Consider the following 22,239-nt stretch of genomic DNA (forward strand, 5'->3'; position numbering starts at 1 on the left):
GGATTTTTTTCCCCTTGAAAAGTTTTTATAATGACTAAAGGTTCATGTTCAAATACTATGCTGTTTTTCAAGTTTCTTGCCTTGAGAAAAGCAATTCCAATCATATTTCACTAGAATCCAGAAAAATGAAGAGTCCAAGATGAGACAATAGCTAGTGGCATAATATTCACAGTGCAACTCAAAGTGACCTTTATGCCCAAGCACTCCCTCTGTTCTTTTCCTTAAAAATTTACTGAGTACTGAATATTCCTGATCACATTAAAAAAAATAACATTTATGTAAAACAAAGAACATGAATCAATTCTCTGACATCCAATCAATCAAGGTTATCTTTCTTTGTTTTAAAAAAATGTTTTCATTGATTTTTTGAGAGAGAAGGGAGAAGGATAGAAAGAAACACTGATGATAGAGAAACATCATCAATCAGCTGCCTCCTGCATGCCTTCTACTGGGGATTGAGCCCACAACCTGGGCATGTGCCCTGACCTGGAATCGAATCAGTTCCTGGGCTGAAGCTCAACCACTGAGCAACACTGGCTGGGCAAGGTTATCTTTCTTTTAAAAAATCATTTTATGTAGTTATTATAGAAACCACCTGTAACATGAGATACAGTGGTCCTTGGAAGTAGCTTCAATAATTCACACCCTGTTGTTCAATCGAGCAATTCGGATCTATCCAAGAACATGCAGACTTGTTCTTGAAACCTAGCACTCTTATGAGAGACACTGTTCTCTAAAAAATACGCTTTGTAAGATACATTAGCCTTCTGTGCAATGTTATAATCTCTATTAAAGCAGTTTACCTGAAAATTAATTCTGTATATATTTATATAAATTTAATAAAACTAAAATAAATATGCAACTCATACAAGTTTTACCTGAAGATCTTAAAGGCCTCTGAAACGATCTTTTGAGGGAAAGAGGGTAACATAAACCATGACAGGCTTTTCTATTTAATTATTTCGCCCAAGTAAGGAACTGTACAGGTGAATCAATAGTCACAGCACCTTCACGCATTTTCTGCTCTAGACAATGTGGTTTACTGTTTGCAAATTCCATGCCTTTGGCTCATATCATATTTACTATAAAATTTACTAACATTTGTATAGCCCTTTACAGTTTATAAAGCATGTTCATACTACAGTATCTCAATCTTCCTAACATCCCTCTATGATAACTATTACTCTAATTTCTATTATATTTGAGGAAGCTGAAGATCAAAGGAATTAAGTAACCTGGCTAAATTCATATATTTATTAGGTGGATGGCTGATCTGGAACTAGAAACTTTTGAATTTTTTTTTAACTCTATCAAGCTGCTTCTTTACTAGATTCCTGTTAAAATCATAACCATCCTTTCAAACCCTACTCAAATGCCACTTTGATATTAAACACTCCCTCACCACTTCAAATAGAAATAAATCACTTCAAATCTCTCTTCTTTGAACTCCTCATCACTTATAACACACTGCCTCACACTTTATCTGCATATATATCATAACTATTCCAATGTGTGTTCATGCCTGGATACACACACAACCCTAGTTCTAATACAGTGTTTCAGAAAATAAAAAAATACCTTCATTAAAGCTTCCCGAGGGTAGGGACAATATCACACTTCTTTGTACTTCCCACAATGCTCAACACTGTGCACAAAACATCGTAGGTATAGTATTTAAATACTTAATTGCTTAAGGTCTGATCCTGGATGCTATCATGAAACTTTCCATCAACAGTATTACAAAATATGGAGTATTAGTGTTAGGCTCTACAAGTTATAGGCTTTAAATTTAGCTGGACATTTTGTATTTTCTTCTATCTCAGCTATTATCACAAGCTGAGATCATCAGCTCATCACATCTTCCCTTTGCCTTTACAGAGCCCACATAGTAGCCATCCATAATTCTGAAAGGCAAAAGGGCCACTTAAGAACAAATATGCAGGATTTTCAGTCAAAATGTCCAAATTGTATGTCCAAGTACACTGGCAAGTAGACCCCGTGCTTTCTATTCCCGAGTATACCTGAGCCGCCTCCTATACTGGATGAGTTGGGGAATCCATAATGAAGGGTTGGACCTGTGGGCCAAACTTAATGAGGGAATGCAACATTTTCTGTGAGGAAATCTCTTTAGGCTGGTTAGTAGTATATTCCCTATGATTCCACACCAAATCCTATTACAGTGAGGCAGCTATTTCATAGACAAATAAATGACAGACAAAATTTCTTCCTGTTGAAAATGTTGAGTCAATGTGCACACTGAAATTTTGGCAATATAGAGAAACCTAACAGATCCAATGTGAACATGTATGGATTAATATATACAGAAAAAGAACCCAAACTGTTGCCTACAAAATGAGTCCTGGGAAGCACAATAGAATCTACAGCAATATGATTTTTTTGAAGCAGTCAGTAAAAAACTGGCACCACCACAGCCAAGGGGGAAAAAAGCTTTAATACTTGGCAAGAAGGGTACTATCGGAAAAACAAAGGCACGGTACATCTGAGCCTAAAATTATCATGTAGAGTCACAGTCCTCACATGTCAATAAATGTGTAACACACAGTGTGAGAAAAATGACAACATCTGCACTCCAGAGATTAAGAGACCAACTATTTAAAGAAGTGGTATTTTCACCCCTTAAGCAAAATTCTCAGCGAGTATTACAGCAAGCATATCTATTATCTTCCCCATTCTTTATGATTTCTGCAGTGTAGGCAGCCTTCAAAACTATATACATCTGCTGAGAAATCAGTAGAAGTAACTGAGGCAAAAACCTGTGGCTGCCAGTAAAACCAGTTTAGGTATACACCATCCTCAGCAAAGGGCACTGTTATCAATCCAAGCTCCAGTTAATAAACCACGACATCAAGTTACCATGTGACACACTCGTATGTCACAGCTCTTGTCTACACTCATGGCCTATGTGTGTATTTTTGATAAATGGATACGGTTTTCAAATAATTGTTTTTTTCCTGCCCTAACTGGTTTGGTTCGGTGGATAGAGCGTCGGCCTGCGGACTGAAGGGTCCCTGGTTCGATTCCGGTCAAGGGCACATGCCTGGGTTGCAGGCTCCATCACCATTAGGGGGCGTGCAGGAGGCAGCCAATCAATGATTTTCTCTCATCATTGATGTTTCTGTCTCTCTCTCTCCTCCCTTCCTCTATGAAATAAATAAAAACATGTATTTTTTAAAAATTGGCTTTTTCCTATGTTTGCATTTGTACTGATTGTTAAGTGAAATGTAATTTTGTTTGTTGACTTTAATAATAAAACTTTTTAAGGTTTTATTTTGTATGTTCTCCCCCCCATTTTGTTTTTATGTTAATTGGTTTTTATTGAATATTACAAAAGTCATGGTCTGTGACACACTGGACAATTAACAAATTGGTCTTTCAATACTGATAGTTTTAGAAATATTGGGATAGATAAATATACAGGCAATTACAATATGCTGTGATAAAGGCTAGAACAGAAATAAATATGTACTAATAAATCTATTATTTTTAAAAATCATTTAAAATTTTCTTTTTATTATGAAAGTCTCTAATATGCATGAAAGTAGAAAAATTAGTATAATGAATCCCTAAGATTCAAGAGTTCTTAAAATTTTGCCATACTTGCTTCATTTATCCTTTTTCCCGTTAAATTCCTTTTTTTTTTTTTTTTGCTGTAGTAACCTAAAGCAAATCTTGACATAATTTGGTTTCACTCTACTTTTGTATCCCTAAAAACACACACACCCCTTTCTTATATAAATACAATACCATTATCACATCTAACAAAATCAACAATTCCTTAGTATTATCTAACACACAGTCTGAATTCAGATTTTCCCAGTTGGCTATTTGAAACAGGGTCCAAACAAGATGTACATTTTGCAATTACTTATTTTGTCTTTGGAGTCCTTTCATTCTGGAACAGTTCTTCTTCCTCCCCCCCCCCCCCCCATGGCACTGACTTAAAGAAACTGGATTGGATGTCCTACATTCTGGATTTGTCCTTGGCTTCCTCATAATTTTGTTTTGAGTTATTCTTCTAGCTCCTGTATTTCCTGTAAATTGGAATTCAAGTATAAAGAATAGAATAGATTGTTTACATTTTTTTGGAGGGTGGCAAGAATATGTCACAGGTGGATCTACTAGGAGGAATATACGATCTGGTTCTCCTACTTCTAGGAACACTAAGATCAATCAATGAATTATGGGGATGACAGACTGATCTTTCAATTAAAAATTTTCATCACTCACTCTCCAAATGTGGTTCTAAAGCTTAAGTATACATCAGAACTCTTAGAGGGCTTGTTAAAACAGATTACTGGGACCTACCCCCAGAGTGTCTGATATATTGTAGGTGTTGGAAAGGGCCCAAGAACTTACATATTTTTTAGAAGTATCCAGGTGATGCTTAAAATGCTGGAATGGGAGCCACACTTTGAGAACCACAGAACTGATTTCAGTATTCATTGGTGGTCATACCTCAATCAATTACTTCACTTGCAAAACTGTGGTCTTTCTATTTTTAAAAAATTCCTGCCACATTTATTAGATGAAATTCTTCTGTAGAAAAGAATTTTCTCTTGTCAGTTAGGGCTATTTAATTATCCTGGAATACAACTAAAACAGGTGAGGAAGGAAAACTGTTCAAATGTTCAATTCTTCCTCCTTTAAGTACCAATTTTCAGAGTAAGGGGTTGGTACAATGACTACCTCCAACAGTATCTATTAGGATATGTGTGTGTGTGTGTGTGTGTGTGTGTGTGTGTGTGTTTCCCTCTTACATTTAGCTTTCTTTTCCCTTTCTCTCTTGTATGATTCTCTTAACTATCATAATGAGTGCATGGATTCTTACTCGTATATATTCAGTTTCAATCAACTATAGTTACTATTCTTTTTGATGCTCAAATTTTTCCACCTCTGTTTAGTGGGAACCACTTTACAATATTTCTGTCTTTTAATATGACCACAGAAATATTTAATACATTTACTGCTTTCTGACATAATAAAAATGTCTCATGCTTATCTTGGATACTTCTTGCCCCAAACCTGGAATCAGTCATTTCTCCAGAAACCACTGGGAATGGTATCTGGGTGCTCAGGTGCTTTTTAGTTAATTGGTTGGTACTGCTTCTAAGCCTTTTCAGGGACACAGTTAGGAAATAAGTACTTTTAAAGAGAAAAAAAATTAATCCATTCCATTTCAAATTTAAGGTTATAGGAATTAGTTTTCTTTGGTTTTTATATTTGCATTCTTTCCTCTTACATAAAAGATCCTGGTTCTTTTTTTCCCCTTTTCTCTTTTTAAAGATATTCTGATTGATTTCAGAAAGGAAGGGAGAAGGAGAGAGAGAGAGAAACATCAATGATAAGAGAGAATCATCGATCGGCTGCCTCTTGCATGCCCCACACTGGGGATCGAGCCTGCAACTTGGGCATGTGCCCTGATCAGGAATCAAACTGTGACCTCCTGGTTCATAGGTTGATGCTCAACCACTGGGCAAGATCCTGGTTCTTAACATTAGCATACATTACTTGTTTTATCCTACAATACTCATAAAATATTTTCAAAATAGTTATACTAATATTACTACTAAAAATAAAATTACTGGATGAACTTTAAAAGTTAACATTTCTTTGCAGTTCTTTTAACCTTGAGATTATATTGTCCTAAGAATGCACAGGCCTAATACAATGCTTTATAATCGCTTGAAAAGCTATTGTGTCATGTGTTGCCACCATGATATAAAGATAGTACATTTATGTGTTTGTTTATAAATATTAGGGATTCCTTTTTCTCCTGTTTAACTTCATTTTTTGAATATGTAAAACACTTACCTTCTGTTTAATACGACGCCAAAGTTAAAACTACGTAACACCATATAGTCCAAAAAGTCTGTTCCTATCCCCTGCCTAAAAGTAATTGTTTTTATTAGTTTTTGGTTTACCCCTTCTGTGTTTCATTTTGTATGTGAAAATATGTGTATATAATTGTATTCTCCCTGCTTCTTACACAAAAACATTTGTCCTTTTTTCCTCCCCAGTTCATAGCACTACACACTAGATACTAAAAGTTAGTAGTGTGGTGCTAAGAATAAAGGCTCAAGAGTCAGGCTGCCTGGGTTCAAATACTATATTCACACTTGCTAACTATGTGATCCCGAGCAAATTACTTAAACCTAACCTCCTCTTCCTTCATTTGGTCGTCTAAAAATGGGGTAATAGTAGAATCTACCTCACAAAGTTATGTGAAAATTAAATGGAAAAACTGCCATGGTAGTTTTACTGTATGTGGTTAGATGAGGAAAGAAATTAAAAAAGAAAAATAAATCACCTCTTCCCAGTGTCTGACACATAAGTGCTCAAAAATGTTAGCCGCTATTGTTTCAACTATGATAATGTTGTTATACTGTCAGGAGCTGACTCAGGTACCTTCCTTCCCTAACTACCATCTATCCACTGCTTATGATATGGTTTCTATGTTTCACACTCCACTGACATTGCTTTAAATTTCACCAGTAACTTCCCTAGTCTAAAGCCAATTACCTTTTCTCAGTACTCACCTTTTATGACCTTTCATTAAATTTTACACTTAATTGGTTCTCTAAATATCCCTCCTGGTTGATTTCATGTTTATCTAGTTTTCCTCCATCTCTTTCACTAATTGGCTCTTCTTTCTCATCTAAGCACATAAAACTACCATGATCTAGTTCTGGGCCTTTGCCTTTTTTTTTTTTTTCTAAACTCCTTCTCTCATAGAATTAATCGAAATTGCCACCTTCTTGTGGATAACCTCCGATCTATTTTATTTTTAGCTGGGTGATGTTAGTTCTCTTTCACGCTCTTCTTACTGAGTGCCTGTCTCATGAGTGCCTCTTTAGTCACTACAGTCATGACATGCCTTAACACTGGCCTGGGGCCTCCTGCTCACAGATTCTATTGAGAATCTAATGAAAATTGTATTTACATACAAACACTCACATCTGATATGCAATTTTGAGGGGTCTATAAAATTTTAGGTTTAATCAAGGTTAAGAAACTCTGCCTTGGGAGATTTCATTCATTGATTAGAATTTTTATAAAAATAAATTCCAGATTTGCCAAGTGCATTTGACTTTTAATAATTACTCAATTATACATCTACACAGATTTTTCTTTCTGCTACTGCAGTGTTATCAAGACTGAACTCTTTCTTTGTATAAACTTTATTACCACCTTCTAAGTCACTATAACTATTATCTTAGTCACTCAATCTCAAAAATTCAAGTCACTTCTACCAACCCCAAAATTTAGTATAACGAAAGCCCCAATATGTAGATTTCAAGTTACAAAGATATAATTTTATGATATAAATAATAAATGTTCTCAACCTGTATTTATAGATGATAAGTCTAGATTTCATAGCACAATGCCTGACACATAAGAAATGCTCAGTAAATGTTAGCTGTTATCCTCCTCACAATCATCACCACCATCATCACTACCATCACCACCATGTAGACATCCCTCTCTTCCTCTAAGGATAAGGGGCAGCTTTCCTAGCATCGTATCAAAGTGGAGAAACTCAGCCAATTGCATTTCCTTAAGTTTTAGGGATATCAGAATCTTTGAACGACTTCCTTTAAGCTTACTGTTCTTCAGTTGGAATTAGCATCTTTTAAAGATGGAGCTGACTAATAACAGTCCAAAAGATTAATAATTTATAAAATTAATGTTAAAGTGATTAAATTTGTAATTTTATCAATTTGTATTTTGGGAGTAAAAAGGCTGATGCCAATTTAATATTTTATGCTTAACTAGCCTTTTAAAAAGGCTAAAAAACCCCCACATATTAGATAATTAAATCCTGGTCAAAGGTTCCTAACCCACAAATTTGCATAAACTTCACACTTCTGAAAATCATAAATTTGAAGGGAAATCGTGTTTTTAGGAATATAATCACTATCAACCATGAAGCTCCAATAAAGTAATTAATATTGGCTCATCTGTCCCTTTCAAAATATTGTGAAGATCCATTATTTTCAACCCCCAGATTCAAATTTCTACTCTTCTTTTTCTCTAACATTTCTCTCCTCTAATCAATACAAAATATTGCTGGAGCCCGGCTGGCATGGCTCAGTGGTTGAGAGTCGACCTATGAACCAGGAGGTCACGGTTCAATTCCTGGTCAGAGCACATGCCTGGATTGTGGGATGGGCATGTAGGAGCCACCAATCAATGAATCTCTCTCATCACTGATGTTTCTATCTCTCTCCCTCCTCCTTTCTCTCTGAAATATATGTGTGTATATATACATATACATACACACACATACACATATAACATTGCTATATAAAAAAGACACTCTTATCTTACTGTAACTCAGCACTCTGGCCTTTGCCAACTTAGACTGTGCTGATCCTAACCAATCATTCCTAAATAAAATCAAACTAAGAAAGGAAGGTTCATTAATAAAATAAAGCCCTAAAAACAGTTTTAGTACATTAATATATGTATCACTTTACATCGTGAACACTAAAAATGGATTAAGTATATGATTTGTATTAAATTAGGATAACATGAATTATTCTCATTTTAAATCTTAGATTATAACATTACTTATATTAAATTACATTAAGCTTAACCTTGAGACACATTTATGAATATGAAACTATAGATTTTAAAACATTTTATTTTCTGTTTGTTTTTGTAAGTGTGTAATCATTTCAAATTGTGTGCCTGACAAAAATTAAAGGAAATTGTTGTTGTGGTACACTCTGGCAATTTAAATGTGCTCTCAGCAATTTTCCTACATTAGATTGTTCACATCTGTTAAGACTCTGAATCAGTTCTTCCAGCTATGTGGGACTACTGAAACCAAGCACAGTCTTCTGGTAAGTAAATGTATTTTGAGGTACATAGTTTAAAATGTTAAAGATTATTTACAATTGACGTTTGTAACTATACGTTAAAGTTTTCAGCAACTATTAAAAGCAAATATGATCAAACATTTCTAAAAGTATTAATAACCCTCATATAGAAGCCAATAGGTTGTAATATCTGATTATAGCAACTTCAAAAAGTTTCATACCTTTTTTTCAACTTTATTTTTATTGTTGACACTATTACAGATGTCCCCATTCTCCCCTCCCCTTTGCCCACCTCCTTTTGCAACAGCATGGATGGACCTGGAGATTATTATGCTAAGTGACATAAGCCAATCAGACAAAGTTTCATATCTTTAATAAAACACACAACTAATATAAATTTCTGATTTCTTTTACCTAGGAAGGTTTCAAAGTATAGAAAAAGGTCCTAGAGCAGTGGTTCTCAACCTTCTGGCCCTTTAAATACAGTTCCTCATGTTGTGACCCAACCATAAAATTATTTTCGTTGCTACTTCATAACTGTAATGTTGCTACTGTTATGAATCGTAATGTAAATATCTGATATGCAGGATGGTCTTAGGCGACCCCTGTGAAAGGGTCGTTCGACCGCCAAAGGGGTCGCGACCCACAGGTTGAGAACCACTGTCCTAGAGGCAAACACGCCTGATTTGGGATGCTGTTTCTACTTCTCACTGCTGTGTGACCTTGAGCAAGTTATTCAGGTCCTGGATGACTGGTTTATCAGGAATAAACCCCACGTTTTGTCTTTTGTGGGAGCGCCATAGCTTAGGCTTCTCCACATATAAATTCCAACTTGATGGCAAAGACCTTTAAGAGTGTTTCATTTCCACATGTATACTCTCGGCTCTGTCCATACACAGTAATTTCTTTATCCCGTTGAATGAAAATATGCTGTTTGCAGTGTCTAATAAGAAACTAGTAGTTACAACACAAAGTATGCATTAGAAAAAATTTATACTTCCAATTCTGAAACATTTAATAGGGCAATCAAGCAAGAAGGGTTATAAAAACAAACATGTGCAGAGAATATGATTTTGGCCCAGTATTCCATATATGTGTACAGATCTCAATAAAAACACCCCCACCCCATTTATGAAGCAGAATAAAATCAACAACAAAAGAATCATGACCACAGTAGCTTACTTAGACCCTCAATTGTATTGATTCTCTTCAGGTCAATCTTAGAGCACAATGCTTTCTCCCTCATGGGATCAAATTTAAAAAGAAAGTTGAACTTTATTTTGAGTTTAAAGTGTAAGGGTCATTAATTTATTTATTCATTTAACAAATACTTGGTGTTAGCCACTATACTTGGCACTTTGTCCTCATGGAACTTCTTTTTGGGTGGCAGAGATGACAATAAATAAATAGAAAGGTAAAAATGATAGACTATGAAAAGTTCTACTTCAACAGGGGAAAAAAGCATTCAAGGAACGATGCAGCACACTCATGAAACCAAAAGGACACCAACAGAGGCTAATGCATAAATAGCAAGGAAGAAGGGAAGGCTGATGATGAGACCGAGGAAGTGGAAGTCCAACTCAGTCAGAATACAGAAGGCTAAGGAGGGAGTCTATAAGGAGGGAGGACCTACCTAATACATAGTCACAAACCTAAACAGAAAGCCAAAATGAGGGGACAAGGAAACAACTCCCAAATGAAAGAACTAGAGAATTCTCCAGAAGAAGAGATAAATGAAGCAGAGATAAGAAATTTATCTGAAACAGAATTCAGAGTAATGATGGTAAAAATGCTCAACAGCATGAAAAAAGATATAGTAATTATGAAAAAAGAACAGTCTCAGATAAAGAATGACATAACACAAATAAAGAACATATTGGAAGGCATACACAGCAGATTACGGGAAGATGAGAATCGAATCAGTGAATTAGAAGACAGAGTTGAAAATATTACTTAATCAGAGAACCAAAAAGAAAAAGCAACTAAAAAACAGGAGGCCAGATTAAGGGAGCTGTGAGACAATGTGAAACATAACAATATTAGAACAGCAGATGTGCCAGAAGAGGCAGAAAGGGAGAAAAGAAGAGAGAAGGTGTTTGAAGAAATAATGGCAGAAAACTTCCCTAACGTGGTAAAGGAAAAAGTCACACAAGTTCAGGAGGTACAGAGTACCCCAAATAAGAAGAACCCAAACAGGCCCACGGCCAGACACATCACAATTAACCAGTTAACTTCCACAATATTTTGAATTTAAAAAAGGTCCTCTGCTTGCATCTATAGACGCTTATGGCATGCAAATGGTTAAATAGCCAAAAATTAAAGACAAAGAAAGAATCTTAAAGGCAGCAAGAGAAAAGAAAACGGTTACCTACAAAGGAGTTCCCATAAGGCTGACACCCGATTTCTCATCAGAAACTCTACAGGCCAGAAGGGAATGGCATGAAGTACTCAAGGTAATAGAAAGCAAGGATCTGAGACCAAGGTTACTATATCAAGTAAAGCTATTATTCAAATTGACGGTCAAATAAAAAGCTTCCCAGACCAAAAAAAGGTTAGAGTACATCACCATCAAGCCAGCATTATAAGAAATGCTAAAGGCATTGCTGTAATGAGAAGAAGAAACACAGAGAGAAACCTACTCATACAGAATTAAAATGGCAATAAAAAAGTACCTATCAATAATAACCGTAGCCCTGATGGTTTGGCTCAGTGGATAGAGCATTGACCTGCGGACTCAAGGGTCCCAGGTTCGATTCTGGTCAAGGGCACATCCCCAGTAGGGAATGTGCAGGAGGCAGCTGATCGGTGTTTCTCTCATCAATGTTTCTGACTCTCTATCCCTCTCCCTTCCTCTCTGTAAACAAATCAATAAAATATATTTAAAATAATAATAATAATAATAATAATCCGTAAATGTAAATGTATTAAATGCTCCAATCAAAAGGCGTAGGGTAGCTGAATGGATACAAAAACATGACCCAACTATATGCTGTCTACAACAGACCCACTCAAAATAAAAGACACACACAGGATGAGAGTGAAGGGAGAGAAAATTTTTTTCCATGCAAATGGAAAAGAAAAAAAAGCTGGAGTAGCAATACTCATATCTGACAAAATAAACTTTAAAATGAAGGCCATTATAAGAGACAACAAAGGTCACTACATAATACTAAAGAGATTGATCCAACAAGAGGATATAACCCTGGTAAACATATATGCACCAAATATAGGAGCAGCTAAATATATAAAAAACATGTAGAGGACTTGAACGGAGAGAATGACAACAATACAGTCATAGTAGGGGACTTTAACACCCCTCTGACTTCACTGAATAGATCTTCTATACAAAAACTTAACAAGGAAACAGAGCCTCTAAAGGGCACAAAGGATCAGATGGATTTAATTGACATTTATAGAACATTTCATCCCAACATAGCAGAACATACATTCTTCTCAAGTGCACATTGATCACACAAAGATAGACCACATGTCAGGACACAAAACAAGTCTCTCAAGTTGAAGAAGATGGAAATCATATCAAGCATCTTCCCAATCATAGTGGAATGAAATTAGAAATCAACTACAGTAAAAACACCCAAAAACATTCAAACACATGGAGGCTAAATACCATGTTATTAAACAATGAATGGGTTATCAATGAGATCAATGGAGGCTAAATACCATGTTATTAAACAATGAATGGGTTATCAATGAGATCAAGAAAGAAATAAAAAACTTCCTGGAAACAAATAAAAATGAACACACAACAGCCCCAAATCTCTGGGACACAGCAAAAGCAGTCCTGAGAGGGAACTTCATAACACTACAGGCATACCTTAAAAAACAAGAAAAACCATCAATAAACTATTTCACCCTACAGCTTAAAGAACTAGAAAGAGAACAATAAGAAAAGCCCAGAGTAATTAGAAAAGGGGTTCTCAACCTGTGGGTCACGACCCCTTTGGGGGTCGAACGACCCTTTCACAGGGGTCACCTAAGACCATCGGAAAACACATATATAATTACATATTGTTTTTGTGATTAATCACTATGCTTTAATTATGTTCAATCTGTAACAATGAAAATACATGCTGCATATCAGATATTTACATTACGATTCATAACAGTAGCAAAATTACAGTTATGAAGTAGCAACGAAAATAATTTTATGGTTGGGGGTCACCACAACATGAGGAACTGTATTAAAGGGTCACGGCATTAGGAAGGTTGCGAACCACTGAATTAGAAGGAAGAAAATAATAAAGATTAGAGCAAAAATAAATAACATAGAGACTAAAACAACAATACAAAAAAATCAATGAAACCAAGAGCTGATTCTTTGAAAGGATAAACAAAATTGATAAACCATTAGCCAAGAAACAAAGAGAGAGGACCCAAATAAAATCAGAAATGAAAGGGGAGGAGTAATCACTGATACTATAGAAATACAAAGGATTGTAAGAAAATACTATGAACAACTATATGCCAACAAGCTGGATAATGTGGATGAAACAGACAAATTCCTAGAAAAATACAATCTCCCAAAACTGAATCAGGAAGAATAAAAAAACCTGAATAGTCCAATAATAAATGATGAAATAGAAGCAGTAATAAAAAAACTACCACCAAACAAAAGCCCAGGTCTGGACGGCTCCACAGGGGAGTTTTACCAAACATTCAAAGAAGAACTAACACCTATACTCCTCAAACTATTTCAGAAAATCCAAGAAGAAGAAACACTTCCAAACTCTGTTTATGAGGCCAGCATTATCCCAATTCCAAAGCCAGGTAAAGACACTATAAAGAAAGAGAATTATAGGCCAAATATCCCTGATGAACATAGATGCTAAAATCCTCAACAAAATATTAGCATATTAAAAAGATGATACACCATGATAAAGTGGGATATACTAGTATTCCAGGGATGCAAGGCTGGTACAATAATCGCAATCAATAAACATGATACATCACATAAACAAATTGAGAGATAAAAATCACATGGTCACATCAATAGATGCAGGAAAAGCATTCGACAAAATCCATCACCCATTTTTTATAAAAACTCTCAGCAAAGTGGGAATAGACAGAGCTTATCTCAACATGATAAAGGCAATGTATGAGAAACCTACAGCCAACATCATACTCAATGGGCAAACACTAAAACCATTTCCCCTAAGAACAGGAACAAGACAGGGATGCCCACTTTCACCACTCCTATTAGACATAGTACTGGAAGTGCTAGCCATAGCAATCAGATAAGAAGAAGAAATAAAAGGCATCCAAATTGGAAAAGAAGTAAAACTGTCATTATTTGCAGATGACATGATATTGTACATAAAAAACCCAAAGACTCCATCAAAAAACTATTAGACTTAATAAATGAATTTGGCAATGTAGCAGGATACAAAATGAACACCCAGAAATCTATGGCTTTTTTACACACCAATAATGAGCTCACAGAAAGAGAAACTAAAAAAAAATCCCATTTACCACTTCAACAAAAAAATTAAATACCTAGGAATAAACTTAACTAAGGAGGTAAAAGACCTGTACTCAGAAAACTACAGGACATTGAAATAAGAGATAGAGAAAGACATAAACAAATGGAAGAATATACCATGTTCATGAATTGGTAGAATCAACATCATTAAAATGTCCATACTACCCAAAGCAATATATAGATTCAATGCAATCCTCATTAAGATACCAACGGAATATTTCACAAACCTAGAACAAACTCTCCAAAAATTCATATGGAATAAAAAAAGACCATGAATAGCTGCAGCAATCCTGAGAAAGAAGAACAAAACTGGAGGGATCGCAATATCAGATATCAAGCTACATTACAAAGCCACTGTTCTCAAAACTGCCTGGTACTAGCACAAGAACAGACATATACACCAATGGAACAGAACAGAGAACCCAGAAATAGACCCAAGCCATTATGCTCAATTAATATTTGACAAAGAAGGCAAGAGCATACAATGGAGTTAAGATAGTCTCTTCTATAAATAGTGTTGGGAAAACTGGAAAGATACATGCAAAAAAAAAAAAAAAAAAGAAATTAGACCACCAACTTACACCATACACAAAAATAAACTCAAAATGGATAAAGGACTTAAATGTAAGATGGGAAACCATAAAAATCTTAGAAGAATCCATAGGCAGCAAAATATCAGACATATGTCCTAGCAATATCTTTACTGATACAGATACTAAGGCAATGGAAACTAAGGAGAAAATAAACAAATGGGACTACATCAAAATAAAAAGCTTCTGCACAGCAAAAGAAACCATCAACAAAACAACAAGAAAGCCCACTGCATGGGAGAACATATTTGCCAATGTTATATTCCTTAAGGGTTTAATCTTCAAAATTTACAGGGAACTCATAGATAACAAAAGGAAGATAAACAATCCAATCAAAAAATGGGCAAAGGACCTAAATAGACACTTTTCAAAAGAGGATGTACAGAAAGCCAAGAGACATATGAAAACATGCTCATAGTCACTAATCATCTGAGAGATATGGCTATCATCAACAAACCACAAGTGCTGGCTAGGATGTGGAGAAAAAGGAACCCTCCTGCACTGCTGGTGGGAATGCAGACTGATGCAGCCACTGTGGGAAACAGTATGGAGTTTCCTCAAAAAACTAAAAATGGCACCTCCATTTGACCCAGTAATCCCACTGCTAGGAATATATCCCAAGAAATCAGAAACACCAATCAGAAAGGATATATACACCCCTATGTTCATAGCAGCACAATTTACAATAGCTATGATTTGGAAATAACCTAAGTGCCCATCATCAGATGAGGGGATTAAAAAACAGTGGTACATCTACACAGTGAAATACTACTCTGCTGTAAAAAAGAAGGAACTCTTACCATTTGCAACAGCATGGATGGACCTGGAGAGCATTATGCTAAGGGAAATAAGCCAGTCGGAGAAAGATAAATATCACATGATCTCACTCCTTTGTGGAATATAATGAACATAAACTGATGAACAAAAATAGAGCCAGAGGAAAAAAATATTTTAGAATATAATAGAAGTAATCTTGTTATTTGCAGATTTTTAATATTTCCTACTTTTGTGACATTATACTATGTTAGTACAGTTTTGGTAATATTATTTTTAAAATATTTTTTCTTGAAATATTAATGTTTATTGAATGTAATGTTATATTTAAAATAGTTTTTCTTGAAAAATTAATTTATGTATCATTATATTTAAAATTGTTTTTCTTGAAATATTATTTATTTCATGTAAGATTATTATACTTAAAATCGTTTTTCTCAAAATATTAATGTTCATTGCATGTAACATTATTACATTTAAAATTGTTTTTCTTGAAATATTAATGTTTATTGCATGTAACATTATACTTAAAATTGTATTTCTTGAAATATTAATGTTTATTGCATGTAACATTAAAAAAATAAAAAAAATTAAATTAAATAAAGGGACAGCCAAAAAAATTCAATTTTAGAAGAGAGAACATCTAATGGAAAAAAAAGATTGGAAAAATATTAAGTGCTTTTTAGTTGAGAGACCTGTTCTAATTTACATTTTAAGAGCACTTAAAAATAATCTGAAACTATGAACTCTATTTTAATAAGCTGTACAGTTCCACAAGCAAAAACTCAAACAAAAATTTAAGCACCCTTATGGGAATGATCCTAATAGCTGATGTGAGAGCCACAAAGAGATAAATTCAGACCCTAATGCAAACAAATCTATAATAAATATGAGAAAAGAAGGTTAAATATTAAGAGCTTTAATCAGCCTTTCCAACAATAATAGATGTCATGAGGCAATACTGGCTTACAGACATAAGATGAGATACTGTCTGAAATATCATAAGCTCTCTTAATTCCAGAACAATAGCTGGGTTTTCTTACTAATTTTGATATATGTAGTAACATTTCATTAATTGTCTCAGAACTGTTTTTTAGGCAATGATTTTAAAAAAAATTATGTCAACTGAATAACCTAGGGAAGTACCCAGTCATATTTAAACCACCAGGTGATGATGTCATCTCGAAGGCATTAAAACATTCCAGACAATTCTCTAAATAGGTATTTTCATCCCACCTATTTTTATCATGTCTACAGGATCTCAAGGTCTGGTGTGAATTATTTCTGAGCAATGACTATGACTGGACTAATAAATGAATCACTCTAAGCTGAACTACTGATGTGTCTATTTACTCAATTTGTGGTAGTGTTATAATAATATTTATAAATGCAATCTGGTCACACTTCTAACACATTCTTTACACAGATAAATATATCCAGATAGCTATTTTGATATGCCATTATTTTTTTAAAGGGAAGAAATACAGTCCAAAGAAAAGACTATGGTTTACCAAACCATGCAATTTTTAGGAATTAGGGTTGTAATGCCAAACCTGGGGAATAAGATACTGATGATGAAGGAAGCAAATGTGTTAATTTTAATATTTTCATTTCTTTATATATTACTCTAAAGATACATTTTTAGCAAATAATTGAGATCTAGGACATTTCCATCATTCACTCATAAGTCAAAGGGCAAAGACGTTGTTTTATGTTTTCATTGATTTCTTCAGGTGAGTTGAGAGAGGAAAACAATGAAGACAGGCTGGATTGGTTCATTCAGAAATGGGCTCAAGAGTATAGATAAGGCTGTGCTGCATAAAAACAATTTTTCAATGAAGCTCCTGAAATAAACTTAGTTAAATAATAAATCAAGTTTCTCGGGTAAACAAGCCCCTTAGTTTATCAGCCAGTGGCCTGACTATGTTTCCTGAGGTCTTACACACTAAGTAATTAAGTCACTTGTCGGAGAGGAGAAAGGATAACAGTGAAAAGGAAGGGCTAGCTGGGAAAAAAATCACACACAAAAAAACAACAAAACAAGACCCTAACTATCTGCTCAAATTTTCAGAAATCAAAGAGGACAGTTAGTTCAGCAACAAACTGACATTACAAGGTTGAAATGTTTCTGTGGTAGACTTTTGTCCCCACTTCTTCATTCCTTCTCTGTAATAGGATTATTTATCTTTAACCTCTTGTGTGACTCTGAATGCCTCCCAGGAAAACAGACGGTATACATCCCTACCCTATTGCATTTAATCTTGGTCAAGGGGAAGACATGTGGTTCAACTTGGTCTCCTGTATTTCTACTATCTACTGTGAGAAGAGAATGCCCTGGAATGAGAGACAAGTGGAACAGAACTGAACCCAGCATTCAGCTTGATATAGAGGCACCCCAGCTGCCTCACAGACAAAATATACTTGTTAATGTAAATCACTGAATCATAGAGGTGTTTGTTATATAACATTATCACAGCAGAAATATGACTGATGAAGTTTCCAATAATAGAAAAGTGGTTGGCTTAGCTATAAAATAAACTATAATTGCACAAAGAAATCTTCTGAACATTTTTTGCTACACAATTTAGATGACATTTTTAAATGTTTTTATTGATTTTAGAGAGGAAGAGAGAGAGAAACATCAACGTGAGAGAGACATCGATCGGTTGCTTCCACGGGACTGAACCCACAACCTGTGTATGTGCCCTGATGGAGAACTGAATTGGCAACCCTTAGCATGGGCTGATGCTTAACCAACTGAGCAACACTAGCCAGGGATTTAGCTAATATTTTGTGTTACTAATTACACATACATTTGTTATTATTTTTTATACATCTGGATGACATCATTATATATCAAAACAAATCTGACTGAGTAGGAACTTCTCATGTAGACTGTATTAATTACTGGCTCTATTATCTTGAGCATTTTTACCATCATTACTCTGAACTCTGTTTCAGATAAATTTCTTATCTCTGCTTCATTTATCCCTTCTGGAGAATTCTCTAGTTCTTTCATTTGGGGGTTGTTTCTTTGTCTCTTCATTTTGGTTGACTGTTTGGGCTTGTGACTATGTTTTAGGTAGATCCTCTATACTTCTCTACTGCAGGACAGTGTTAAAGGCTGCTTTTGATTAATTGGATCAGGCAAAGACTCAAAGCCTCCAGAGACTGCCTCTGTCTACAGACTAATAGGATTCTGACTTGAATTGTCCCCAGGGAATCATCCTCAGGTGTAGCCAGAGTTTTTTCAACAGGGTGGGGCAGTTGCTTCTGCCTGGAGGCTAATTATTATTTTTAATCTCTTAAGTGGCCTCAGGGCAAGGTGTTTTCCAAGAGGGTGTGTCAATTATCTTCCTCCCAGGCAAGGCAAATGTCTATGTGAGAAAGATGTCCTCTGCTGTGTGAGGGAATGACTCAGCCCAGAAAACTTGGGGTGTCTGCCTTCTGAGCTCTATCCCCAAGTCCCCAGTCCTGAGTTCTGCTTTCACAGCTCCAGTCCACTTCACCCACCCTGTGCCAGAGCACAAGGTGGGTGGCTCTACAGGGAATTTTTGTGCATTGGCCCTTCAAGAAGGTGCCGGAACTTTCAGCTGCCACTCCCTGGCAGACAGCACCCTGCTGCTTTTCATAGCTGGATGTTATGTGGGTACCCTCCTCAGGTTTGGTGCTCTATGCTGGCAAGCCAAGCTTGGGGATTAGATCCCAGAGTTCTCAGTGGCAACCCCCACAGCTGAGATATCTCTCTGGGACTTCAGTTGCTGTCTGTGGGCACCCAGCCAACCCTTTCACATCTCTGCCCCTCCTACCAGTCTCTATGTGGTCTTCACATTCGGTCCTTGGGTATTAGGGTTCTTCCTGTGAGTTTTCTGATGATTATTCAGGAAGCCTTTCCATATTTCAGTTGTAATTCCAGCTTGTTCCTGGGAGCATGTCCGTGTAGTATCCATCTACTCTGCTGCCATTTTTAATGTTTATTGGCTCTATTATGTAAGACTAGAGGCCTGGTGCATAGATTTATCCACCAGTGGGGTCCCTTGGCCTGGCCTGTGGGGATCGGGCTAAAACCATCTCTCCAACATTCCCCAAGGGGTCCCGGATTGCAAGAGGGTGCAGGCCAGACTGAGGGACCCCACTGGTGCACAATCAGGGTGGGGAGGGATCAAGGAAGGGCTCTAGGGCGTGTCCAGCCCATCTCGTCCAGTCCTGATCGGCTGGACCCCAACAGCAAGCTAACCTACCAGTCAGAGCGTCTGCCCCTGGTAGTCAGTGCACGTCATAGCGACTGGTCGCACGGTCAGACACAGCATATTAGGCTTTTATTATATAGGGCAATGTAAAAAGCACTAGTTTTATTTCCTCTCAAAAGTTCACTTGATCAATTTTTCCAAGCCAAGTTACCCACTATTAGCACCTAGATTTACTTACTGTTTCCTATATCAGCTATGTGTACAAAATGTGACTTCAAATTTGCTTTTTGTTTATTAAAATTTTTTTACTGTGGTAAAATCGCGTAATATAAAAAAAACATCTTAACCATTTTTAAATGTACAGTCCCCCCCCCTTGTTTTATTTTTATCTCATCGTTTTCCCTGTAATTTATGGCACAAAAATTGCTAGGGCACTTATTTTAAGTATTGGAGAGAAGTTAGATGCATTGGGGTAGAAGCTCTGAAGCTACTACTTATTCAGCAATGAGGCTGACAGGACAGAATCCAAGGTGAACAATGACTGCTAGAAGCCAGAAGAAAACATCAAATTCAAGAGGGGCACAGGGAAGACAAGAGGCACATGGTTCCAGCTTGGGCAATATTTAGGATCCAATACAGGTAGATTTCCTAAAATCTACTTTTAGAAAACAAGATTTGACATTTCATAAAGCTAGTAGTAGTGTGCCAAAACAAGTGTACTCCAAGTGACAGAAATACAGTTAAATGAAAGCATGGACATAAGGACTGTAACCATATAGCTAATTAATACATGTTTTTTTTAAAAATTTATGTATTTTTAAAATATATTTTTATTGATTTCAGAGAGGAAGGGAGAGGGAGAGAGAGAGAAATATCAATGATGAGAGAGAACCATTGATCAGCTGCCTCCTGCACACTCCTTACTGGGGATTGAGCCTACAACCTGGGCATGTGCTCTGACTGGAAATCGAAATGTTACCTCTTGGTTCATAGGTCAACACTCAACCACTGAGCTACACTGGCTGGGGAATACATGTTCCTTTTTAACAAAAGAAAAAGAAACTGTAAAAGCTTATGAAACCTGCTGGTTCTAAAAATTTAGTGGTAATGTCCCTGAATAACAGAGGAACAGGTACAGTCTTGAGCAAAGTTTTCTTCGGTGGCCTTTGAAAGATTAATATTTGACAAAGGACATGACTTCAGAGAGTTGATTTGCAGAGTTAACTTTTACATTTACTGATGTCTCCAGGTGATTTGAGTGGCTAGTCCTATTGCAGGTGTGGTTAACCAGGAAAGAGATTAGCATGGATTTCTAGTAATTACTCTTAGTAAAACCAAGCACGCTGTTACCATGACTGCTAACACACAAAAAGCACTCTAAGACACAGTTTGTCTTAAACACTTTCTCACTAATTCCTAAATTTTAATTAAGTCAGAGTTTAAGCTAATAGTGGTTGGATCTACAATTTAGAAAGTGTTTGCATTCTCATCTCAAAGTTCCACATAGACTGAAGTTAGAATATGGCTCTATGACTTGGAAGACATTAAAAGTCCTTGTATCCTAGTGCAGGTGATGTCTATAGATTTCAAAGCAAGAGTTTTCTGATTACCTATTGTTGTTGTTTAGTTAGCAGCTTTCAATGGTCTCTGACCTATCTTTCCATCAATCTTTTGCATCCTCTTTAAGCAGAAGAAAAAAAGAATTTAATGATAAATCCATGCTTTCTAGGAATTTCTTAAGACATGTTAAATCTAATCACTGTTTAGGCAATTATTACAAGAATGTTAGTAATAAAGAATAAATTGATTCCTTTACCGTTTTTATTTAAACATTTCCACTTTATGCCCTATCTGGTGTGGCTCAGTTGGTTGAGCATCGTCCTATGCACTAAAAGGTCGCCAGTTCAACACTCGGTGAGGGCACATACCCAGGTTGCAGGTTCGATCCCAGTCAGGGTGTGTACTAGAGGGAACTGATCGATGCTTCTCTCTCACATTGATACTTCTCTCTCTCCCCCTTTCCCTTCCTCTCTCTCTCAAATTTAATAAAAGCATATAAAAAATTTTCACTATAAGGTTTACTAAACATCATAGGCACTGTAGAGCCATGTAACTCTGAGAGGAGCTAAAGCTAGAGCCTTGGGGAAATTCTGAGCTTGCCATATTTTAAATTTAAAGTCCATCATGTTCTAGTATTACCAACAGTTCAAGTAGAATACCTTATGTGCTATTCAAATATTTGTGGACCCTTAAGCTTTTCTATAAATAAGGATGTCTATTAACCAAACAAACTGGAAAAAGCGAGTGAGACCTGTCAATGCCTTTGGATTTGATCCTTTGAA

General features: G+C 35.9%; 1 protein-coding gene across 2 annotated transcripts in view; it reads right to left on the minus strand.

Moving 5' to 3' along the window:
* SIK2 (salt inducible kinase 2) overlaps positions 1-22,239 on the minus strand; it is a 123,482-nt gene that overhangs the window by 47,193 nt on the left and 54,050 nt on the right. The window contains exon 4 of one of the 2 annotated variants that reach the window (XM_023757893.1): positions 3,960-4,052. The exons of the other annotated variant lie outside the window; for it this stretch is intronic. Within the exon in view, the coding sequence (XP_023613661.1) occupies positions 3,960-4,052 (93 nt within the window). The remainder of the gene's footprint in view (positions 1-3,959; positions 4,053-22,239) is intronic. 2 annotated transcript variants of the gene reach the window in all.

The sequence above is a fragment of the Myotis lucifugus genome, unplaced genomic scaffold (assembly GCF_000147115.1).
Source record: "Myotis lucifugus unplaced genomic scaffold, Myoluc2.0 scaffold_117, whole genome shotgun sequence".
Classification (NCBI taxonomy): Eukaryota; Metazoa; Chordata; class Mammalia; order Chiroptera; family Vespertilionidae; genus Myotis; species Myotis lucifugus.